General features: G+C 44.0%; 1 protein-coding gene across 1 annotated transcript in view; it reads left to right on the top strand.

Annotated features, from left to right (window-relative positions):
- The window catches only part of LOC144826165 (astacin-like metalloendopeptidase), a 180,986-nt gene that overhangs the window by 140,237 nt on the left and 14,172 nt on the right, over positions 1-26,577 (top strand). Inside the window, exons 10-12 of the mRNA XM_078684558.1 lie at positions 747-972; positions 2,442-2,560; positions 3,070-3,292. Of these exons, the coding sequence (XP_078540684.1) occupies positions 747-972; positions 2,442-2,560; positions 3,070-3,292 (568 nt within the window). The remainder of the gene's footprint in view (positions 1-746; positions 973-2,441; positions 2,561-3,069; positions 3,293-26,577) is intronic.

Raw genomic sequence — 26,577 nt, 5'->3', positions numbered from 1 at the left:
GGGGCACAATCAGTGCTGCAGGCCTACTAGTAGCATTTGAATCACCAGCCCTGGCACACTCAGTGCACTTTACTAGGGACTTCCTGGTAAAAACAAATATGCCAATCATGGATAACCAATCACAATAACAATTTACACAGAGAGCATATTCACTTTAGCAGTGATCTGCAGTGGTAAAGTGCCCAGAGTCCAAAGAGTTTGGGGATAACCCTGCAAAAAGGGACATTTCCAACACAGCGCCAGAGAGATGTGTGTGGCCTCTACTATGAACCCAGTGAGGGGCGAACTGTTCCATGTGTCTTTCTGGTTTACATCAGCTTAGCTCTATTGGTTTCTCCTTTAACTTTACTGACAACCCCAGTTTAGCACAAGCAATCAAGTATCTAGTGTGTAACTTCTTCACAAGAGGTACCTGAGCTTCAGCAGAGGTTTGGTTCCAAGTAGAGGTACCAAGAGAAAAGATGGAAGGTGCACGGACAGCATAAGAGTGCCATGTCTCTTTGAACACACAATTGAAGTGGAGGGATGGTGGCAAAAGAGGCTGGAACCAGAAGCAGTCATTGAATTGAAGAGTCGAGGTAAAAGGATGCAGGTATTGTCTGAAAAGCAATGCAAAGTTACAGACTGAGTGTAGTCTGAGTACGACTTACATAAACTGAAAATGAGACCTTCTTAAAGAAATGAAGGATAGAAAGTTTTACACACTCTGGAGTTCATATGTCTAATGTACTGTTGTTTCTTCTCAGATTCTTCTGCAGTTTGATTCCTTCAATCTCCAATCATCCCCAAACTGCGCTTCTGATTACCTCACAATTTACGATGGCAACAATAAGACGGCACCAGTCTTACTCAGCAAAGCGTGTGGGACCCGACAGCTCCAGCCATTCACTTCTACGGGGAATGAGATGTTGCTGGAGTTTGTAACGGATGGCTCTATCACCGCCAGTGGGTTCAAAGCCTCCTACAGCAATGGTACGATCCTTGGTGTCAGGCTACTGTCAGACAGGGAGGAGGAATGCAGAGCCTCCTACAGCAATGGTATGGTTCTTTGTGTCAGGGGTGCTCTCAGAAAGTGGAGGGAGGGCTCAAAGGCCTCCTACAGCAATGGTAGGTCCTTGGTGTTGGGCACTCTCAGACAGGGAGATGGACTCAGAGGCCAGCATGGTACAGTCCATTGTGTCATGCTGCTCGCAGACAGGGGGCAGAGGAATCAGATGCCTCCTACAACAATGGTACAGCCGGCAGTGTCATACCACTCTCAGACAGGGGAGAAAGGACTAAGATGCCTCCGACAGCAACGGTACAGTCAGGGTGCTATCATTCAGGGGATGGAGGACTAGGAGGCCTCCTACAGCAATGGTACGGTCCTTGGTGGCAGGCTGCACTCAGAGAGGGAAGAGTAATGCAAAGGCTTCCTACAGCAATGGTACGGTCCTTGGTGGCAGGCTGCACTCAGAGAGGGAAGAGTAATGCAAAGGCTTCCTACAGCAATGGTACAGTCCTTGGTGTCAGGCTGCTCTCAGAGAGGGAAGAGTAATGCAGAGGCTTCCTACAGCAATGGTACAGTCCTTGGTGTTAGGGCACTCTCAGACAGATGAAGGAGGGCTCAAAGGCTTCCTACAGCAATGGTACGGTCCTTGGTGTCAGGCTGCTCTCAGAGAGGGAAGAGTAATGCAGAGGCTTCCTACAGCAATGGTACAGTCCTTGGTGTTAGTGCACTCTCAGACAGATGAAGGAGGGCTCAAAGGCTTCCTACAGCAATTGTATGGTCCTTGGTGTGATCCCGCCTCAGATAGGGGAGGGAGGATGCAAATGGCTCTTGTAGGGGCCCAGTGAGCTGTGCTCCCAGGATATCTGCACATTTTGGCATGCACATGTTAGCATCAGGTTCACTGCAGGAAGTGGTCCCACCAAGGAGATGTTGTGGGCCCAGTACACTGACATAATCCGCTTGAGTCTGGGGAAGGGGACGGGGTGATGTGGGGGATTGACATGGATTTCTGTGCCTGTGAAATGTTGCCTACTGATGGGGTTGGCAAAGAACGCGGTGTGTGCAAAATGTATGGGAACACATGTGATTGATGTAGTCTGATAGTGAGGGTCCTCTACTGCCAGAACTGCTCTTTCACATGAGCTAATTCCGACAGTGAATGTATACTTTCTGACTAGGACCCCATAATATGACAGCAGGTGGTTCCCTAGTGTGCATTCATACCTTCAATTTCTTGCCATCTACCATTATTTTAGTGGACATGTGAGCTGAGGAAGAAACAGCGTGTAGGGGCCATCAAGCTCTACTACTGTCTCCAGTTTGGCACACTGTTATTGAACCCTGAAGCTCAGATGGTGTACTGTCTTTTGCGCGTGTGGACATTGTGCACTCATGACCAGTACTCTATGCTGCAGAGGACTTACAATTATTTTTTTCTTCTTTTTGACAGCACAATGCGGGGGCACATTCACCAGCTCAGCTGGCACCATCTCATCCCCCTACTTCCCCAACGTTTACCATGCCAATATGGACTGCAGCTTCTACATCCTGGCTCCAGCTGGATACAAGGTACCAATGTCATTCTAGTACTGAGAATAAGAGCACAAGCCTGGTAGATCTTGGACTCATGAAGAACCCTCTAGAATGTCAGCCTGAGAGTGCGGCATGAGATCATGACTTACCAGAACAGGGAATCAAAGCCATGTTGAAAAAATTGATCTAGCCTGCCATTCCCATCAGATGATAGAATGCCGCTTCTGTTTGATGAAGGTGTCTGGGTGCTGAACTGTATAAATAAAACTTAAAAAGCACCCTGCTGGCAGGACAGTGATGGCAAATAAGGGCCAAGCGTACTTCTCTGTCCTTATGTTACGCTGCCCCCTGATGTCAGGACAGTGATGGAAAATTAGAGCCAAAGCATATGTCTCCTTCCTTATCTCACACTGCCCCCTACTGGTATGATAAAGGTGGTCAGAAATGGCTGTCACATTGTCTTCATCCTTGTGGCACACTGCCTCATGCTGGCATGACAGAGGTACCATTTAAGGACTAACACATACTTCTTTTACACCCTGCAGGTCTTATTGACATTCACATCTTTTGCTGTTGAACCCGATCCAACGTGCGCCTATGACTCCTTGTCTATTTTCGATGGTGCCACAACCACATCCCCGCTTATTGGCAAATACTGTGGCACCAGGCTAGTCCCACCAGTGACCTCCACTGGGAGCTCCCTTCTGCTCCAGTTCCACAGTGATGAGTCATTGAACATGAAGGGATTCCAGGCCACCTACACCTTCGGTAAGTTTTTCTGCAGTAAAGTGACCCATTGGCTGTTAATCACTGAGGCTCGGCAGGGAGGTGTTTGTTCTTATCTGAAAAGACGTGTCAGAAGGTCTGTGTGGCACCAAAGCATGCACTCTGGTTTACTCTGCATGGGGTTAGCCTGTACTGTCTGCTCTATGCTGGCCCTGCACAGAATAGATACCCAATGCTCTAGAAGGCCCGGTGGGCCATATTATCAAGAACGGCGATAACATTATCGCCAATTTAGCGGCAGTTGGCGATAAGGGGCTTAATAAGGGGAGAGGAGTTGGCCTAACGGTTAGGGTGCTCGACCTCGGACCTGGGGATCTGGGTTCGAGTCTCGGAAACAACGCCAAACATCCTATGATTCTGGGCAAATCACTTAATCTCCCCGTGCCTAACAAAAATGAATGTGTGTCCTCATGTAACGTAACAGGTGCAATGTAAAGCGCTCTGATACCCGATTCCGTTCGGGTCAAGTTCGCGCTATATAAAACTCTGAAAAAAATAAATATATGCCCTTGGGAATTCCCATAGAAGCCCAGGTTCTGGTCTATGGGCATTCTTGATAATATGGCCCGAGGTGTGTAAAGAGCACAAGTTGGCCCTGTAGTCCACCAGTTCACCACAGGGATCAAGACAGTGCCTTTCTTTGCTTAAGGGTTAATTGAAGATATTTATACAAACCGTACACAGTATGGATGCAAGGGTGTGACCCTAATGCATGTCAACGGCAAACCACTTATATTACGTAAACAAAGTTCGAATATCTGGGACCTTACTTTGTGAAAGTCTAACCCTGGCTATCCCATATGAATTAGTGAAAGGTTGTCCAATTTAGATCACAGAGCAAGACTCAAAATATAGGGGAGCTGCTGCAGAGAAACTATAATATGTAAGTACAAATTGACCTTAAATATTCATCATTCAAGGTCAGCATGTGGAGGATTGACAAGGTCTGACCAATGAACACCACTCAGGAAGGGATTGAGATTGGTGTGGTAGCAGCAGAAAAGGATTAACATAAGTATACGCTTACTTTTAAAAAAAAACAAGCTCTGAAAGAATTTTTCACTACCCCTGAAGTCAGTGTGTGGGATTCATATACACTTTCAGATACAGCTGTGGCCACTGTTAGACCCTTTCACAACTCCAGAGGATGCCCATAACAAAGCTAGTGGCAAATATTAAATTCCCTTATCTCCCACCACCTAACTCTGGAGGTAGTGTCACGCGTCAAAGGGCCCTAGTGCCAATTAATAAATAGCCTCTTCTCCCACTATCTAACTTTGGTAGTGGTAACATGTGTGGAAGGACACTAGTGCCAATTAATAAATAGACTCATCTCCCACCATTGTAATATGGAAGTCAAAGGCCATCTGCGTTTTACCGACGGGGAGTCCTGGTGTAAATTAGTGGGGTTCTGCTCAGGAATCTCTTAGTTCCCCCACTTATTTGGAGTTGGACAACTGCTGATTGACTGCAGGTGCAGCCTCCACTGGCAGTAAGTCATTTCAAACAGGTCTCTGCCTTTGATGCAGCATTAAACCCACTCTATTTAGTGTAGGCCTTCCAAAGCAGATCTGGCCTACCTGTGCCTACCATAGGATATATGGCGAAACCGGGCACGGTAAAACAACAGTGGTCTTCATGAGCTGGGGGAAACACCCTGCATGTCAGGGACATTGGTTTTGTTTGTTTTTTATTGGAAATAGATCTCTGTTTTGGGGGTTTGTGTGTGAGAAGCAAAAATAATTCTGCTGCAACATATACATCTAACTAGGGTGGGTGGTCTACCATGACATGGGGTGGAGATGGTACCTCTGCAACCACAGCCGTCTCCACGCTGGGGTCTAAATGACCCCAAAGTGCTACTGACCAACTCTATCACGGAGCTGGGCTTGACTATTCACAATAATAGTAAAATTCATTGATAGTTTAACATGATCAAATAATATGCAAATGATCATCACAGCAATTTTGCATTGTATGTACTCATTAAGTATCATAAAAACCTGAGTGAATTTTGCTATTCAGTCGATGGACAAGACTTCTCACACTTCTTTGTGATTCCCATTGTTTACTTGCAGTGAGAGCCTAACACAACAGAAGCTGATATGCCACAGCTCCCCAGAAGTTCATGACTCCGGAAGTACATCTGTACCACGTGAAGAAAGGGTGGCTTGTTTAATTGCTGCATATGTTTCTCTCTGAGTCTCAGTCTTGGTCGTCCAGCTTCTCTCTCTCGTTGACCTTGTGGCATTTGTTCTGTTTCTGGTTGTAGCCAGATAATTTAATGGCCATCTATATTAAGACCTGACCCTTAGTTTGCCACTGATAAATCTGATGGTGAATTACACTAAGTGTGAAATATTGTGCTAATATGAAGTGAAATAAATACATAAACTAAAGTCTTGACTCTTTTTGCAGATGATGTATCATAGGACCAGTATTATATGTGTACAGTGGCGGTCCTGCCAAGTATCACTCATCTGGTGTTAGAATAACACATTACTGAAAATGTTGCTACATCACATCAAGCCTCAAATAAATCACACATATGAAATGAGTAATGGCGACCACTTGTTAAGTATTCTTGTAAAGTCTCCTGGCATCAGGGAGTGTGCCCGACTCTTTGTTCTATGCATCCAATCAGGAGGATCAGCACAGCAATGTGATCCCTTAGCCGACCTTTGTGTGTGCTGTGCTCTCTGATTGGAGCACACCTTTGAGGACTGCTGTTGTGCTTGAACTCTGGGGGCCCGATTCACAGAATGAACTTAAGACTCAACCCTAAACTTACTACTATTTTGGTATTCACAGAATGCACTTACTACTTTTGGCATTCACAGAATGAACTTACTATTTTTGGTATTCACAGAAGTTAGGATTTTGTCTTAAGTCTGTCTTAAGTCTGTCTTAAGACAAAATCCTAACTTCTGTGAATACCAAAAGTAGTAAGTGCATTCTGTGAATACCAAAATGGAAGTAAGTTTAGGATTGAGTCTTAAGTTCATTCTGTGAATCGGGCCCTGGGTTTCCCATGGCCTGTGGAATGGGATGGGGATTCGAGGAAGTGGTGGCCATTGTGGTAGTTGTGGTGAGGTGCTGGTGGTCACTGCATCTCTTCATCTACTGAATGAACAAAAGGAAAACTCACCTCAGTTTGTGGCTGAATCCTCATTTCACTACTGAAAAGTGGGAGTCAAGACCTGCGGTTTTGTCATTCCGTTGCAACCGGTAGCCTGCCACTGCATTCTGTTGGACCTGTGTGCTCCTGTGTACTTTAGCAATGGTGCCTTCTTTAACAGGTACAGCAACACACCAATGCCTACATTATGCTGGTAACGACGATCGTTACAGAGCCTCATATGGTAGTCACAGTACACTACTTCAGTGAAGGGGACCTGCCTCTTGTAAGAAGTTATCACTGGCAACAACGCTTATGTGCTTATGTGTCATGCCATCATGAGGTCAGGCAAATTTTGTGGCTTTACCTGGCAGCCTTAGTTGATCACCATATTAGCAGCAGGTGTCAGCCATTTTGGAACCAGCCAACTCTTTTGGACTTGGGTGTTGTGTACTCTGACACCACATTTAACTCAGGTATTTTCAGTACTGTTCCAACATTTTCTTAGTGACATTTTATTCCACCTTTTTCTCACAGCTATTGTTTATTAAACATCTGCCAGTGATTGGTTTCACAAGTGCATCTGTACAATTTATTTATTTATTTATTTATTTTTGACACTTATAAAGCGCTGCTTATACCCTTAGGCGTCAAGGCGCTGAAAAACCATTATTGAAGGAAGTGGGAGAGGAGAATAAACAGAATTGACAGTTGAGCAAGGTTAGTGAGAGAAGAGCCAGGTTTTCAGGAGTTTACGAAACTGATACAGCGTAGCGCTTCGTCTGATGTTAAGAGGCAAAGTGTTCCAGAGTCTGGGGGCCGCCACCAGAAAGCGACGGTCTCCCCAGGACACTGTTTTAGTGCGTGGGACAGACAGTTGATTAAGAGTGGCTGAACGTAAAGCTCTTGTCGGTTTGTAAAGTTGAAGATTGTCTCTTAAAAAATGTGGTCCTTGATTATTAACTGATTTGAAGACTATACAGAGAGCCTTGAAGTGGATCCTTTTTTGTACAGTCAGCCAGTGAAGGTCTTTTATGTTTTGGGCAATAGGTTCGAACTTTGTTTTGCCGGTAATGAGACGGGCTGCTGCATTCTGTATAGTTTGAAGTTTTGTGGTGACTCGAGATTGCGCATTGAGAAATAAACCGTTACAATAATCCAGGGATGAGAGGACAAGAGCCGAAACCAGTGTCTTAATCGCAGATTCGGGAAGAAAAGGACGAATTTTGCGAATCATTTTTAGTTTTAGGTGCGCTGTGGATGCTGTCTTATTGGCATGATCCATGAACTTCAGTCCATCATCGAAAATAACCCCCAAATTCCTGACCTTCGAGGTCGGTGTGGGAGGGGTGCCAAAGGTCTCTGGCCACCAACTGGTGGACCAGGCTGGGGACAATGGACCGAAAATAAGCACCTCAGTTTTCTCTGAGTTTAGCTTTAAGCAATTTGTTTCCATCCAGTCTCCTATATCTAGGAGCCCTTTCTTAAATTTTTCAGCTACTTGCTCTCCGTCACCCTTGATCGCCAACACTAGTTGGGTGTCGTCGGCGTACGAGGTAAGGCTCATCCCATGAGCTTTGATGGTCTTAGCTAGGTCCGACACATAGATGTTAAAAAGTGTCGGACTAAGGGATGAGCCTTGAGGAACACCACAGGGGGCGGAGAGTTGTGCTGATTGAAAGGGTCCTAGGATGACCGCCTGCGTTCTATTAGCAAGGAAGGAGGCTATTAAGTTTTTGGCGGAGTGACAGATGCCAAATCCTTGGACACGGTCGACCAAGATGTTGTGGTCGACCGTGTCAAAAGCCGCTGATAGGTCTAGCAGAACCAATATGGCAGTGCCACCTTGGTCCCTAATATCCCTGATGTCATCAGCGGCTTTGATCAGGGCGGTCTCGGTCCCGTGAAATTTTCGGAACCCAAACTGCGTATCGTCCAGGAGCTGGTGAACCTCGATGAACTCAGAGATCTGGGTGTTCATGATCTTTTCGATGGTCTTTGCAATGAACGGTAAGCTGGCAATTGGTCGGTAATTTTTCAGCTCATTTTTATCGAGCGAAGGTTTTTTTAACAGAGGCTTTAGTAGCGTGTTTTTGAGCGAATTAGGGTATTGGCCTGACCGCAGTATCAGATTGCAGACCTGTGTGAGAGCCGGTAAGATAACTTCTAAAGCTGGTCTGAGGACAGATAGGGGGCAGGGGTCAAGGGGTGAACCTGATTTAATGGTCAGAAGTGTGTTTTTTATTTGCTCCTGGGTAACTGGTTGAAAACACGGAAAGACATTAGCTAAGGAGGAGGTGACGGAAGATGTGGAGACCGGAAGTGATTTAGAAGAAAATGCTTGGTAGATGTCATCTACTTTGGTGTAGAAAAAAGATGCAAGAGCGTCACACAGAGATTGTGACGGGGGAGGCGTGAGATCTGGGGAGTTACCTGATAAAGCTTTAGTAATGGAGAATAGTTGTTTACTAGAATTCCTGGCCTGGTCGATTTGGTCAGTGTAATATTCTCTTTTGGCTTGCGCTATCATATTTTTATATAGGGCAACAGCTTCCCTATAGACAGACTTACTGACAGCATCATAGTCTTTCCTCCAGGTTCTCTCCTTGCTGCGGTTTATCTGTTTTTGTGTCCTAAGTTTGTCGTTGTAGCAAGGAGCGGAGGGTTTAGCTCGGTTGCTAGAGTGTTCCTTGGACGGGGCTGATTGGTGGGATGCCTGACCAATCCAGTCATATAATTGCTGGAGAGCTATATTGGGGTCGGCAACGAACTCTGGGCAAGTTTGTATGAGTGTAGACTTGAAATTTTCTAGATTTATATTTTTCCAGTCTTTAAACGGTAGTTTAGGAACCGATTGGGAACTGTTATTATAATCATTGCGAGTAGCAATGTTCGCAAAAATTGCAAAGTGATCTGTCCACTGCATGGGCAGAATGTTAGTGATTTGGAGTCCTTCTAAATTGGAAAAAATGGGGTCCAGAATATGGCCTGCTTGGTGTGTGGAGGACATGACAAGCTGTTTTAACCCTAGATTGCCTAGGTCAGAGGTGAGGGCAACGGAGTCAGCTAGGATTATTGGATTAGAAGGTGTATCTCCTCCTCGAGTATCAAAAAAAGAGGGGGTAGTAGGAGCGGTGAAGGTCCAGTGCCCGTGATCCAAAACTATATTCAAATCAAGGTCGGGGGGGACGCTGTTACTAAGAAATTGGTGTAGGACTTAGACAAATCAGAAGGCGGACAGTCAACAAGACTGTTTCTTGTTGCCCTCACACATCCAGGAATGCCATGCTTCCTCATCGGGCAGGTGCTCTTCATCAGCCAGCGCTGCAATGCTCTACAAGACCCTCGAAGGGTCTCTTTCGAGGAGATTTTTTTATTTGGTCGCCGTCTGATGAGTGCTAGAGAGTCCAAAGTGAGGTGTGTTGATAGTGAGCTAAAACTGTCTACAGAATGTCACATTTACTTTTATTATGTTAACTCCCCTGTCAGGTTAAATGGGCCAAAATGGTTGGTGCTACTTATGGGGGTCGGTAATATCCCCAAGAAGCAAGTTAGATAAAGTGTGGCTCGACATGTTTCACGCCTTTTGGTTTATGAGAGATCTGTCGTGCTTCTGCCGATTCAAGATAGGGTGAATTAACTATCCCATTAATTGGGCATATTAGGTCACTCCTATGTGGGTGGTGCCTACTTGTTTTGCAGTAAAAACAATCGTCCAACCTATAAAAAGAAGATGGGAAAGAAGATAACAACAAAATAAAATTAAAAAGTATTTCCTTTCTGGCACTACATTTCTTATTTACCAGAAATGCACCCTGTGGGTGCATTCATGAGGCACAGGGTCAGACTGATTTGCTTATGGCCATGTCTGAACTGGGGTGGCGGAGTGAGCTAAAGAATGATATGGATTAAACACAGGTCAGTTGACTGGGGGTGAGTGCTTGCATTGTCCATCATCCCCTTTGGTTTTACTTTGTTCGCTCTAAGTTGGCAGGGTATACCCAGACGTGGGTCACTTGCTCACTTTGCCATTGGATTCAAACTAGCCTGGATGATGCCGGCTGAATAGCCAGAGACCGGTCCCAGGATGCTTGTTTCCGTACAGGGATGACCTGGCTTGGCAGTTCGGGCTGGACTGTTCCCAATGAGGCACAGGGTCAGACTGATTTGCATATGGACATGTCTGAACTGGGGTGGCGGAGTGAGCTAAAGAATGGATGATGGATTAAACCCAGATCAGTTGACTGGGGGTGAGTGCTTGCATTGTTCAACACTCCGTCCATCACTCCCTTTGGTATTCCTGGATTAATGTGTGTCAGGGGTTGGTAACGGTCGCTGATAGATACATCCAACACACAAAGTTTGCTTCAATCATGAACGTGTGTTATGAATCCTCATAACATTCTTGCATCCTTTATCAATTCATAATAACATAGGTGCCCTTTGTGATCTTTGTCCAATGCCTCATATGCTCTGCACATTCGTAACATGATGCAACATATCATTACAAATAAGACATGTGATTGTGCTCCTCTATGTGCTTCCCGTGGCCCAAATGCATAGCCTTACCTTGTGGAGGGATAGCTATGCCTTATGGGTCGGGGCAGAGGAAGCACACTGTTGTGGGCTAAAAGAGGGAGATCTTTTCTGGATCGTAATCTCGTATGTATCAGTTGGTCGTTCAAGTTCTGGGTTCTCTTGAATGCGGACCGTGCTCGTACTTAGTTTATGCAGCCCATATTCAAAATGTTTCAGTGTTTCATAATGATGTTCTTGATTTTTTTAGGCTTTGGAGTAAAGGTGGTCACGCTTGTGATGACCACTTCAGTTGGTCGTGTGGTATTTTCTAAAAGGCCTCACGTTTATTATTGCGGGCCCTTTTCCATCCTCGTCTGATCACTCCTAGTGGATAATTTCTTGCCACAAGGTTGTTGCTCAGGGTTTTGGCTTACATGTTGTAATCTCCCAAGGTACTGCAATTCCTCTGTATATGTACGAATTGACCGAAAGGTAGATTCTCACGTAAAATGTTTGGATGGTGGCTATCAAAAGTAAGCAGACTCTTGCAGTCAGTATTCTTCTTGCACAAAGTTCTCTTTGGTTGATGGAGATCACAAGGTTCAGAAATGGTTTCTCTTTGTCAGAGTGGGACCTGGTGAACTTGAGGAAGGGGTCTAGGGTATTAACCCATTTGCTAAATTCGTGACATCTGGCCTCTTTCCCTTTCCAGAAAATTATAATGTCATCAATGAATCGTTTCCAGGTGATGATATTCATCTGGTGGGGCCTGGATGGTGTGAACATATGATGAGTTTCGTAATGAGCAATGTAGAAACAGGCCAGGCTCGGGACAAAGGTACTGCCCATTGAAGTGCCTTGTATATGTTATGTTATTATAAGCTTGTAGAGCGCTTTATCACCCAGAGGTATCTAAGCGCTATCAGTGAACACACAACACCAGGAAGGACACCGAGCCAGCCGCTCACAGGGGCCCCCATGCCTCCAAGTAAAGCACAGTCTTCAGATTCTTCCTGAAGAGGAGAAGATTAGTTTCTTTCCTACGTTTAGCTGGCAGAATGTTCCATGTTTGGGGGACAGTGTTTGAGAATGCTCTGCCACCCTTGGATACGAGATTGAAGCGAGGACACATCAAATTACATGCTTCAATGGACCGAAGGGTCCTACTTGGCGTGTATTTAATAAGCTGGTCCTTGATGTAACAAGGGGCTGAGCCATGGACGGCTTTGTGTGCAATACAGAGGCTCTTAAATTTAGCTCTTTGAGCAATTGGCAGCCAATGTAGGGCCTGAAGTATAGGCGTGGCCCTGGTTCGCCTAGGTTTGTTGAAGATGAGCCACAGCCGCATCATTCATCACCACCTGTACTCTGGCCAGAAGGTTATTTGGCAGACCATAATATAAGGAATTGCCGTAATCCAGCCGTGCCAAGATCAGGGCAGAGACAGCCAGCCTGAGGGTGGAAAAGGATAACAGTGAAGATAGTTTCCTGAGCTGGCGTAATAAGGTAACACAGGTGCATACCACCGCCGACACCTGCTGTGTCATAGATAGCAGGGCATCAATCCTGATACCCAAGCTCTCTACTGCAACTGCCGGTTCTGGAAACGGCCCCAGTTCGGCCGGCCAGAACAGATCACTCCACGGGTTGGCTGCTGTGGTAACTGCCAGGACTTCCGTTTTGTCTGGGTTTATTTTAAAGGAATTGTCCACATCCAATTGATCGTGAACTTGAGAATGTCTTGCATTCTCAGGTAGGCCGTGGATGAATGTTCAATCTGGATCAAAATTTGCGTATCGTTGGCATAATTGTAAACCCTGCTGTCCATCTGATTCAGCGCTGCAATCAGAGGTTGTAGATATATATTAAAGAGCAGGGGCGAAAGAGCTGAACCCTGGGGCACGCCGCACATCAACTTGGCAGGTTTTGACTCTAGGTCAGTCAGTTGAACTCGTTGTGAGCGATCCTTGAGAAACAAGGTCAACCAGGCCAGGACCAGATAGGAGTCGACAGTGATTCACGGTGTCGAACGCCGCGGATAAGTCCAAGAGGACCAGGGCACAAGGTTTTTTTTGTCAGCCTTAAGTCTCACGTCATCCAGCACGGAGATATGGTGGTACAACTGAGATTTGTACTTAAAGAAGTTGTTTTTCAAGGCCATCGTGGCGCATTCCATGGTAAAGTCGACCAGCGTTGAGGTAGTCAGTGTTGCTGCTCTGAGGCAGGTGTCCATAAGCTCGATCGTTGCATCCTGGGGAATATTCGTGTATAGAACTTCAACATTGAGGGTCATCAGGATGTTGCTCCTCTCCAGGTTGTCCACATTGGTGATCAGATTGAGACCATTTGTTATGTCTTTAAGGAATGAGGGTATATTTTGAACCAAAGGTCAAAGAAAGTAAATACAGAATTGGCTAAGTGGTTCCAAAAGGGATCCGATGCCGGAGACCATAGGTCGTCTGGGTGGAGGATGGAACCCTTTATGTATTATGGGTAATAAATAAAAGTATGGTGTCTTTGGGAATGTCTTGTTGACTGTCCCCCTTTTGATCCGTCTAAGACCTACACCCTTTTCTTATGAACAGTGACCCCCCGACCTTGATTTGAATATATCTCCTACTCTACCTTTCTTGTCAACTCCGGAAAAAACACCTTTGGCATGATCAAGATAGACAGAGGCTTCTGAAGCCTGTCTCAATACTGTAGATTCGAGACATTTTCCCTAGTAAAAAAAGAAAAGCACTATTTATCCATAACTTAGGCCTGTAGGGCAGGGCAATTTTAAAAGTGTTACCCATCATAGAGATAAGGGTAGCAAGTCCCAATAGGAAGCTGGAAATGTTTCTTATGTGGTAGATGAGTATGCCACTGTTCTAGAGGAACTAGATACGTATTTCTCTCCATGCAGGAATGCTGTTTGGAAAGAAATACATGTATACAGTGGTCTCAACAACCAGTTGACCACTTTGTATCAGCCTTAAGGACCCTGGCCTTCATGTGCAATTATCATGATGTGCACAATGAGCTCTGGATAATTCAAGAGTGCCATATTTGGATGCAGCAGTAGGCATTGCTAGAGCCATAGAGAATTCTGATGCTTTCTTTCAGGAGTTGTTATCTAGCAATTCAGTACAGTGCAGTGAAATATCGAATCGGGAAACATCCTTTACAACGCAACTTTTACAACGCAGTGCCTTTACGACGCAACTATTACAACGAAAACCATTACAACGCATTGCACTGGGGGGCGCTCTAGGATAGGGAATAGATTTAATTTACTATCCAACACCTTCCCTAGTGTCCACGGGGACTGGAGTTGGAATAGTAAATTATACTATTCACTATCCAGCACCCCTAAGCACTATGCATTGTAATGGTTTGCGTTGTAAAAGTTGCGTTGTAAAGGCATGCGTGGTAAAAGCATGCGTTGTAATGACGTACATCCATCGAATCGTAAGGACACAAAAAAAGATGATAAGTGTTTTGCTGAGACCAGGTCTCAGTCGAAACATGATGATCATTATGGTAATACCTGTATGATAAAAGTATAAATGTGTTTTAGGTGTGGCTGCAAAATCATGCTGCATTGCCGAAACATTGTCCAGCCCTATCCTGGACGTGTTTCAAATTGAACAAAAATGGCACTTTGCTGGAGTATGTTGTATGTCATAAAGGTCTCTGGTGTCCAAGTTGGAAGATTGTGCCAGTGATGGTCACCACAATGATGTGGTGCTCAGGCTAACATGTAGAAATACATGGAAGAGTGAAACTGGACAGCTGGATAATAAAGAGTGAAGATACTACATGAATCCTGTTGGTCATGTTTGGAAACCGCCCACCTGTGGCATCCGTCTCAACGGAAATTATGTTCCAGTGATGGCAGATTTGTGGTCCCCATTTAATACATTTGGGGGCATATGTACAAGCCTCTATTGCCACGGGAAAGTCACTTTTTGTGACGTTTCTGTGGCGATAGGGGCTTTGCCTTATTTACAAGGCAGCTTTATGCCGCTTAATGTGGATTAACACTGCCTTGTAAATAAGGCCCCCTATCACGCTATGCTTAGCTTGAAAGGAGTGGGCATTGGGTGTTGCGCATGGCGTTCTACCGCAACACCCATTGATTTTGTCCTTGCCCCCTATTTACAAGGGCAGCCTAAATAGGCAGCGCCAAAATTAAGACCAGGGAAAACCTGCTCTTAACTTTGCAAAACGAAGAGAAATGCTTTATTTCTCCTCGTTTTTGCTTTTTCCATGTGTGCTGCCTTATGCAGAACACATGGAAGAAGCAAAAGGCCCTGGATTGTTTATTTGTAGGAAGGTGACCCTTCCTGTGCATAAAAAATTGTTTTAAAAAATGACATTTTGTAACTTCCATGTGTGCTGCATTAAGCTTTAAGCAGCACACATAGAACTGCCAACACGGCATTTAAAGATTGTTTATGTGCAAGAAGGGACACCTTCATACACATACACACTCTTCCTTGTACTATGGTGCAAGGGTGCCTGCGTTGGCGCTACGCTGCTAAGTGTAGCACCAGCGCAGGGGGAAACGCAAGGCTGCACCATATCCTTGTAAATATGGTGCAGCCCTGTGTTTCTGTAGTGGCGGAATGAGTCGTTAAGTCATGATGGCTAACGCTTCACTCGGCCACTTCCTTGTACATTTGCCCCTTGGTTTACAGATGTTTGAGAAAATTGAACCCCTCACATTGAAACCCTCCAATGTCAAGATGTTTGCCTATGGTGGCACGAAGGTTGAGGGTGAATTTGAGGCACGGCTTAAATTCGAGAATAAGACTACGTTGTGTGTAGTTTATTAAGAATTGGTCCAAATTTGTGGAATGGGATGATCAGACTGAATTTGACATCATTTTAGTTCCTTATCATCTTGATTGCATTATATTCCTACTTGACTAATACTGATTAATGAACCACCTTGGAATCACTGTGTTTTCTCTGACACTCTTTGTATACTGGACTGTTATTGACAAATGTTGTAAAGCGCTCCGATACCTCCGGGTCTGGCTAGCGCTATATACAACTCCAAAATAATAAATAAAAATAAAAAAAATTAAAATTCAAATCTCATTTGTTCAATGCAAGGACTGTTTGAGTGTAAACTCCCATGATGGAGATATACAGAAATTCCTTGAAATTTTGGCAGCCAAACTGGTGAAACTGACTGGTTTTCAGCACAAGATTGTGCTCAAAGATAAAGTCAAGCCTGTGCTCTATAAGGTTCGCAGGATGCCTCTATGTTTACGGGGGAGTTGCAAAGAGATTTGGATCAGTTGTGCCATACTAGACATCGTAGCTAATCAATCGCTGATGGTGTGTGTTGATTTACGTGATCTCAATCATAATATTTGGGTGGATTGTGAGCCTCCGTCTAATATAAATGAGATGCTGTATACCTTGAAAGCAGCTATGATTTTTAGCACTCTAGATATTTCAGCTGCCTACCACCAGGAAGTTTTAAGTAAAGAAACCCAACACCTTACCTCAATTGTCACTCTTCTGGGAGCATTTCACGGCAGATGAATGAATTCGATCTGGCATCAGCTTCCTCGGTTTTCAGAGATTGATGAGGTTGATGTTCCAGAATTTGTCTGGTGTGTTGTACTTTCAATATCATATCTTAGTATTTGGTAGAATTGTGGCTGAACATAATGAAAGGTTGAACAAAGTGTTATATGTTTTGAGAGGGAAGACTCCCGGTACATTCTGACAATGCAAGTTTGAGGCAAATGGGATGGATTATTTGGACACTATTTAAGTGCTAAAGGTGTGGAACTCAAAATGAAAATTTTGAAAATTTTAAAAGCCATTGTGGAAGGGCTGTCTACAGAAAAAAGGAACAGTTAAAGTCTTACTTGTGTCTGATCAAATGCTACTCAAAATGTATTTTCAATTTTAGCGTAAAGCAGCACCCCTTAAGGATTTACTTAAAATGGGAAGTGCTTATATTTGAAGTGAGAATTGGCAGTGCGCAGTTGAGACATTGTAGGTTCTCTCCCTTTAAAACCATTCAATCTTGGGATTCCAATATCAATCAATAAAGCACTACTTATAGAGTGTCAAGTTGTGAGACCAGCCACTCACCTGAATTCCAGGAGCGTTTGTAGGGGCGATGCTGGCTCCTTAACCCTCTAAGAACAACTCTCAGCACTACTGATTAACAGAAGCCTTGGCAGTTATTCCAAAATGCAAGGGGAATTGGAGAGAGAGAGAAAACAAGAGAGAGCTGCAACCGTCTGTTTTCTGGGCCTGCTAGGATTTTGATTCTTGTTAACAGGAAAGGCACCTAAATATCAAGAAATGTATTTAAAACCCTATTATTGCCTTCGGGCCCGATTCACAGAACTAACTTAAGACAAAATCCTAAACTTACTACTTTTGGTATTCACAGAAGTTAGGATTTTGACTTACATTTGTCTTAAGACAAACTTAAGACAGACTTAAGTTAGGATTTTGTCTTAAGTCTGTCTTAAGTCTGTCTTAAGTTTATCTTAAGACAAACGTAAGACAAAATCCTAACTTCTGTGAATACCAAAAGTAGTAAGTTTAGGATTTTGTCTTAAGTTAGTTCTGTGAATCGGCCCCTATGTAATTAACTTATGCACCATACCTATAACAAATGCATCTTACTACAACATAATAATTACCTTAAGTTTCTAACAGGGAAGTATTTGTTCTCTTAGGAATAGCGGTTTTCTCTCATAGACCTTGAATACACCATTGCTAAGGAATAAACAACAAATTATAAGCTTGGCTTCTGCTTTCTTCCTACAATTATCATAAATGGCTCTAAACCCCTACTCAACTTAATGTGGGTGATGATACGAAAAGCATGAAGCTACAATGTCTCTGCATAAAGCTACAATGTCTCAGTTATTAAGGAAATCTAATCACAACTCAGACTCCTTAAAAATATTGCTTAAAGAAATTACAGAGCTTTTCATTTAAATCAGGAAAGTATCAGCACTTTTCATTAAAGTCAAACCAATGTCTTTTTTCAAAGCTTCTGAGGGCAAAATGTATTCAGTGATTCAGTCAGTCAGTCAGTCAGTCATGAAGCTTTATTCGGTGCATAAAAAATGACCATAAAAGCACAAAGATACATACATTGCATAATAATTACAGTTATTTACAAAATAAAGGTAAACTACCATAATATAACAGACACAATAATTTAAAAGCACATACTTTTCCTAATTTTTACAGATTGGATTAAAAACGTAGCAGTTAAACATCGACATGTTGCAAGTTAAAAATAAGACTCATAGCCTGCAAAACTGTACGCACGCCATATTTAAGAAATAACGGTTTTAAATAGGTTGTACGAAAATTCTTATAGTTTGCAGATCAAGAGAAAGTGCACGGTGCTTTGTCTAGATACACCATCACACATACAAGGCCCTTGCGGATGCTTTCTGATAGTAGGCAGTGCTACTAAATGGTGTGCTACACCAAGCCTCAGCCTGGTTAGCAAAAATGTGTGTGATGGCCTTGTCACCCATATTAAATAAAGAGGGAAGCCTTCGGTAATGGTATAGCTATTATAAAATTTAACAGTTGATAGAGATCCATTAGCCACAGTTCTCTTTCTTACTGAAAAGGCCAAAAATTTCGATTTCAGCTCGGATTTTGGAATTAGAGCCGCTGCACTGGGATCAGCAAGGACATGTAGATTAAAAATCTCGTAGAAACAACTGATCACATATTTTAACCAGAGTATTTGTCCAATCGGAGACAGCCCTCAATGATCAATCTGGTAAAAGATTGTTCCTCCTGAAGCCAAATTGACCGCCAGATCATAAGTGGCCTCAGGGATAATTGGTCGATCAAAAAAATTGGTGTCTGTCTCCCTATGGATTAACTCGGTAGATGCAGAAGTTGGCAACAACAGGAGCTTTTTAAAAATGTTTCCTCCTGCTGCAATTTATGGTCACATCTATACTCCCATTCTCCGGCTCCATATAGTGCAATAGTGACACACCTGGCTTGATAGATCTTGAGCATATCATTTATACGTCGGTCCCCAACCTTATGAGCAAATCTAAAAACACCATGTGCATTTTTTGCCATTTTAATACAAATGTTTTTAAATTCATTGGACCACAATCTATCATTGGAAAAGGTTATACCTAGGTAACAGAAAGTATCCACCTGACGCACCTTCTCTTTATCGATAAATAAACTGTTAGTTGCTTTAATTTTAGCCCCACACGTCATGATAAATGTTTTCCCCTTGTTAATTATTAATTTCCTATAGTTAATAAAGGTGGAGAATCTATTAATCAAACGCTGCAGTCCTAACGGTGTTCTAGAGAGCAGAACAGAGTCATCGGCGTATAATAACACCGGCACAGGGGAACCATTTATCATGGGGGCATCTGCTTTAACACTTTTTAAAATCTCGTAGATTCCATTAATAACTAAAATAAAAAGAAGGGGGGCAAAACACAGCCCTGTCTAATCCCTCTTCCAACTCCACATTTTGGGGTGCGTTCCCCATTAATGCCAAAACGTACAGAAGTTGTTAATTTCATATCCAGCCTGGCCAAGAAATAGATTATGCCCTTTGGTGCTCCTAACTGTAACAGGGTTGGCCATAAAATAGAATGGTCAACCATGTCAAAGGCACTACTGAGGTCGGCGAAGCAAAGGTGAAGTTGACCCTGGTTTGGCTTCGGTATAAATCCCGGTCAAAAGATTGAAGTTTAAACACTGCTCGAGTGTACCCCGGCCCTTTCTAAATCCAAGCTGGCTATCAGCGAGGATGCCCTCTTCCTCGGCCCAGTCCTCTAACCTTACTAGCATAACTCGACTCATAATCTTGACTGAAGAGTCAAGAAGAGAGATCGGACGGTAATTTTTTACCTCAGACCTACTTCCCTTTTTATGTATCGGGATAATAATTGATTCGCCCCATGTTTCCGGGGACTCGGTACATACTCCTGCATTAAAAACAATGCCCAGAAGGGGACTCCACAACTCCGGCACTGCTTTATAGACATCGATGGGCACTCCATCGGGTCCTTGGGCTTTCCCCCCTTACTTGCCCGTATGCCTAGTTCTACCTCGCTGACTGTGATATCCAGAGGTAGGATTTCCCACCTTCTCAGGTCTGTATCCATTCGACGATTGGAGTCAAAAATCTCAGAAAAATGAACTATCCAATCATCACTCAGGACATTAGATGTTAACTCTGGCAAATTTTCATCCTTAAAGAAGGGGGAATTCACAGTAGCCCAGAACAAAGTACTATCGGAGCACTCGGCAGCCTGGTTAAGGGAATCCCATGCCATCTGCTGTAACTCACTCTTCCTTTGCTTTAAGGCAAACTTATATTCTCTTCTTAATTTTATTACAGAGTCAGAGTTCCTGGGCTTTTTGGCTAGAGCGTGTTTTAATTCGGTTAGTAGCCGGGTACATGAGTGGTCAAACCAGGCCAGTTTATTTTTACGCTGGCCCCCTATAGATTTAGTGAACCTAGCCTCAATAGATTTATTAATGTCATTAAAAGCAGGTAAAACCAGTTTATGGTCAGTACATTTGTCTAGTATGAGAGAAATTTCACCCATACAGTTCCTGACAATTGAGCAGGTTAATTCGGTAGCTTTTTCGCCTACCCACCGTAAACGAACTCCGTTGGGTCTGTGGGGTTCCAAATTGGAGGCTATAGTACCCACATTGACAGAATGGTTACTCCATAAAGTAGTTCTCAAAATTATACAATTATGATCACTTAAGGTAGATATTTCAATCCTAGGGGAGGCACAACGAGATGTAACATTAGAAGAGACGATCACATGATCGATAACTGAGCTGGAGCACCAATTCTTAAATGTAGGGATAATTTGGCCATTTTCATCTTTTAGGAACCTCAATATTTCAAGGTCGTAACATCCCCAAAAATTATTTAATGCTTCACCATACCGGTTATGGCCAAAGTGTAAATCATCCATGCCGGTATCATCAATAAATCCACATATTTTCCCAGTTGGCATTTCATATAGTGGGGTATTAAAGTCACCAACCCAGATAAAATCAAAAGAAACATTTACTTCTGAAATTAAATTCTCGACAGTACTAGCCAATTCATCAACGACTGCTACCATAGAGCTATCGAAAATGTTATTTTAATAATTTACCAGAAGAATGTTATGATCACAACCCTCTAAAAACCAAAGGATCTGGGCGTGTGCACCTACAGTGATATACTTTTTTACAATAATTGGGCGTTTAATGGAAATTAAGATTAATAAACCACCTTTTGCTCTACCTGGCCTGCTCCCCTGCGCCAGCAAGTTGTAAGAGACAAAACCTTCATAGTTTACTTCTTTCCTGCACCAAGTTTCCTGGAAACAATGAATATCGTAGCTATTAATAAAGTTTGACTAGCCCAAAACGTTCCCCTTTGATTTAAGTACAGCAATGTTGCAGCTAGTAACGATTAACCCGTTACCCCCTGTACAGGCCCTGTCCGATGGTAAGGATACAATGGATCTATCTATTTCACTTGGTTTGCCATTAGGCAAACCTTCACATTCAATTGACAGGTTAGGATTCCCAGAACTAATTAACGTGGAAACTGTAGGGCTTTCAGTTATTCCAACAGCTGGGTGGTCAATAATCTCGCACCGGGACAGTGGATTATCCAGATTAAGTCAATCATTGCAATCCAAGCTACTTAAAGCATGGAAGCGATTTTGTAAAGGGATAACTAAACGGGTCTAAGAATCGGGTCTAAGAAAGGGTGAGGACGGCATCAATTGGTAAGTATCAATAGGGGTTACATTACTTAAATGGCTATTGAAGAAGGCAGGCGGGCGGACACATACACCATTTTCAACTAGCGGTAAGGAAGCTGCTCTAAGCAGAACTGTAGCAACATGTTGGGGGTGCTTAACCGCATGAGTGCGGCCGTTTTTCCCGCGGTATGCAGCATTTTTACATATACTGCGTTACATGACGAGCTCAGCTCGTCATCAGCACATGGTAGGTAACGCTGATGACGAGCTTAGCTCGTCTTCAGCATGGAAGGAGTTACAATTGATAATAACACAATCCCCCGAACTGGTCTTCCTAGAATCACCGATACAGTTAACCCTTCTGGTTGTTACTATATCATTTGTATACGTGATTGGGAACCCACAGTTTTTGTGTAACCATGAGACGGTTTTATTCTTGAGAGAGTCATGGGATTCCTGTTGGGACTGACTTAAATGGGAATCAGCCGGGGGAACGTTGGTTAAAACAACCACATAGGGGGCGCAATCTGGGGGGAGATTAATAAAACGTCTCCTCCTCACTCCCGCCCACCCCCCTGCATTCTCACCTCCCATAGGTACTTTATTTCCCTGACTCACTTGGTTTCCCTGACTCACTTGGTTTCCCTGGCTCACTTGATTTCCCTGGCTTGCTGTGGGTTATTGGGCAGGTATAGCCATTTGGTTTACCCTAGTCCCCCCCTCAGATGGTAATGTTACTTCTTTATTTACACTGCTGATATTGTTGCCCGTTTTAGTGACCTTCTTGGCTTCGGTCTGGGCAACATGTGTCTTCAGAAGGCCACCCAATCTGGTTACTTCGTTAGAAACCTGGTCTAATTTGGCTACTAGTGGTTTAATAATCGTTTCCATCTGGGCTTCAATAATGCTAGCCAGTAACTTGAATTGCTCAGGGTTCAAAGTGGTCGTCCCTTCCCTTTCTGAGGCCTCAGTTCCCACTATATTTTTAGACGGTATATCCACTTTTTTGGTTTTCTTTTTGCCCCCCGTTTATTAGGAAGCTTCCTGCAAGCCCTTACTACTCTGCGCACCGGGGAAGTACTTTGAAAAGTCTCAAAGAGATCATCATCTAGCACAACCTGACTTAGTGCTGACGAAACTGGAATTTCACTGATAGTTACATTGTTAATAGTAGGCTGGATGCCTCGATTACCGATATTATCAAACACCGGGGTGACAAAAGGGGTACAGACGTTAGTGGGGGAAGCTGGGGGGCTACCCCGTTCCAATGAGGCTCGTCGATCATTGTTAATTTTATTTACTACTTTGACTAAGTAGTTGTCCATCGTAGCTGATAATGAGGTAGTTTTAGCAGAACGGAGTATAGACATAGTAAAGGTTGGGTAACAAAAACAAAACAAAATCAATACTTAAAACACCGTAGCTTTCATGAATCACTCGGTATAGTAAAAATGTAGCACAAATATTATATTAGAAATACCATACTCTAAAAACCTAACAGTCTCACAGTAAATAGGGAATACGTCTTATCTGCAGCTGCCAAGGTCCGTGGCCCAGCCCAGCCTCGTTCTGCCCGGACTGCCGCAGACTGCCCGCCCTTTGCCTGGGCTTCGCCCGGAGCTGCCCGCGCGCGTCCCGCGGGGCGGGAGACGCTCTGGTGATTTGTAGCGCCTCCGGACGCAGGTGGTGGCGTCGGAAGTGCGCCGCGGGTCCCGGTGCACCTGGGAGTTGTGGTTTCCTTGCCGTTGCCCTCATGGCGCGAAAAAGGGAGCTGCTGGCTACGCCCGTCCTCCACGCAGCAGGGAGAGAGTGCCGCTCTGCAAAGCCGTTGCCCTCACGGCTGGTCTCACACAACTGGACCTTAGGTAGGTCCCCCCCAGTGATTCAGTTTCTCACTGTGCTTCCTTTCCTAAGAAATGTCTGTCACAAAATAACAAGACGTGCTGAATTTAAAAGGTTCACTTAGCTGCTGTAGCCGGCTTTCAGCTATGAAGGGAAAAGATGACTGATCGCTTCCTGCCAGCTGGTTCAAGAGATGATCAGCTGTTCCTTGATCACACAGTGAGGGTCCAAGATCTGTGTGTTTCAGGGAGATGCCTCGAGGATTCCATACTGTCAAAGTCCCGATGATGCTCTCAGAAGTGGAGACAGAAAGCCAAGTGCCGCGTGCTGTTGGGTGTGGCTATTTATAGACTCAGTTGTGTGTTTAGGAACGTGACATTTACAGCTGCTGGGGCACGTGATAGGGGCACGTGATACAGTGTACCTACAGCTGCGTTTGAAGCATTGCACCTTGGAATACACTAAAAATGTAGGGGGTACAGAAGAGCTCAAATAAATGTGATAAAACCATTGGTAAAAACAACATTATGAATCCAGAATGTTCTTGCTTACAACATGTATTTTAGAAGGCAGGCTTACAACATGATTTTAGAAATCAGGAAAACATGGTTCCTGAATGGGCCACTGAGTAGAGCACAAACTAGACAATTCAGATGAGTAACATCTGTCCCAGCACGGTTCCTAACATAGACGTGGCTAATCACCCCTGGGGGTATCCAGGCTCTGAAGTCTCGCAGGTTTTTAGTTGAAGAGCCAGGTCTTGATTCCTTTTCTGAAGTCTGTGAGTGAAGGTGATGTTCTCAGGTAGAGGGGGAGGTTGTTTGTTGTTCCAGGACCTGACGTCCAAGTAGGAGAAGGAATTACCTCAGCTGTGGCTTCAATGTATGCGGGGAATGAGGGCGAGATAGGTGAAGTGTAGTTGTCTGGCAGGTTGGTGGAAGTTCAGGTGGTGGTTGATGTAGGCCGGTAAATGTTGTGGAGGACTTTGTAGGCATGAGTTAGCATCTTGAACTGACATCTCTTCTGGATAGGGAGCCAGTGGAGGCTTCTGAGGTTCCAGGTGATGCTATCCTGTTTGGGGAGGTTGAGGATGAGTAGGGCTGGAGCATTCTGTATGGTCTGAAATCGCTTTAGGAGATGGGTGGTGGTGCCAGCTTTGAGATTGTTTCTATAGTCCAATCAGCTGGTGACGAGAGCTTGTGTGACTGTTTTCCGGTTGTTGATGGGGATTCACCTGAAGATCTTTCAAAGCATGCAGAGGGTATGGAAGCAGGAGGGGGATACTGCGTTGACATGACACTTCATGGTGAGTTTGCTCTTCTGGATGAGGCCAATGTTGCAGTCGTGGTCCATGGTTGCAGGCGTGGGTCCGAATTATGGATTAGGACTTCCATCTTGTCCATTTTGAGCTTCAGGCAGTTGGACCTCTTCCAGTCAGACACTTGTCATGGTGTTCTGAAAGTTGATTCTGCTGGTGGAAGAGAGAGCATGAGTTGGGTGTCATCTGTGTAGGAGATGATGTTGAGTCCATGGGTGCAGATGATGTTGGCTAGTGATGTCATATAGGCTTTGAACAAGGTGGGACTGAGAAAGGAACTTTGGGGAACACTCCATAGGATTCTCTTAGGGTCGGAGATGAAATGCATTAAGCAGATTCTCTATGTGCGTCCCGTGAGGAAGGAGGTGATCCATTTGAGGGCGTCTCCCTGGACGCTGATGTGGTGGAGTCTTCTGAAGAGGGTGTGGTGGGATAAGGTGTTGTATGCTGCTGAGAGGTTGAGGAGGATCAGGGCTCATGTCATCTGTTGCAGCAATCAGGACGGTCTTGGGGCTGTGGTTGGCATGGAAGCAGGATTCGGAGGTATCAAGTAGGTTATTGCATTCAAGGTGTTCGGTGAGCTGGCGTTTGATGGCTTTCTCAGGGACCTTGGCTGGGGAAGGGAGGAGTGAGATGGAGCAATCTTTTTTGAGTTTTTTGGGGTCAGCAGTGGGTTCTTTCAGGACGAGTTTGACCTCTGCGTGTTTTCATGAGTTGGGGAAGGTAGCCATGGTAATGGAAGCATTGACAATGGCGGTGAATGCACTGCCGATTTCTTAGTGTCCAAGTTTGAAGACCTGGTGGAGGCAGGGGCATCAATAGAGGTCATGTTGGATGTGGTGTTCCGTGTGGTGAGTGGCTTCCATGCGGTAAGCGGGTGGTTATGGGTGGTGTCTCTTGGTGTCAGGAGGTGGCTGATGTTGTTGGGTTGTGGGTCGAACATCCGTCCGAATAACAAAAAATCTACAATAACTGTTCATTTCAATTCCCAAATTCACAACATCAGCCAGCTAAGATTTCTCATCCTAGAACTCGTACCCATTAAGATGGGTTGAAATAATACAATGTTTTTACTTCAAAGAAAAATGCAATGGATAAATCTTTTGTACTCGGTGAGTCCGAAAGGACTGAATGAACTGTTTTTTGTAGAACCTAGATCAATTCAACCTTATATAACATCTAGTATTTAATGAACAATATCAGAATTATGATGATAATGTTGTATTTTTTTAAATCTATATAGCTAACAGTAACTGTTAACTAGAAATGGGTTTGGAGTCCTTAATGTATCTCTGATCTCTGACAGATTACATAAGGTTATTATGTTAGATCCTCCATGTACGTAGGAATGTTAATAGTGGAAGCTCTTTAGTATATCTGTAGAGGTATCACATTTTTTATCATGACAAATCTTTATTATAGTGCACAAATTGAGTCTATAACTTTTTTGAATAACTTTATTGAACCTAACAGTTCGGGTTTGCTTTAACATTCTGTCTTATATGCCTTTGCGAATACCACTTTAACGCACTTGTATCCATCATGTGCCGTCACTTTGGTTCACTCTGACGCGTGATAGGCACCACAAATGTGATTCAACACTCAAACACTTTCGGATTAAGTACAGTTTATAACCTGAAAGTTTAACACAAGTTAGATAGACAATTTTGAAGCTGCGGTTTTGTAAACACTGACTGACGTACAATACTAT

This window comes from Lissotriton helveticus, chromosome 3_2 (genome assembly GCF_964261635.1).
Source record: "Lissotriton helveticus chromosome 3_2, aLisHel1.1, whole genome shotgun sequence".
Lineage (NCBI taxonomy): Eukaryota > Metazoa > Chordata > Amphibia > Caudata > Salamandridae > Lissotriton > Lissotriton helveticus.
The sequence above is the reverse complement of the archived record's forward strand: the minus strand, read 5'-3'. Positions and strand labels throughout refer to the sequence as shown.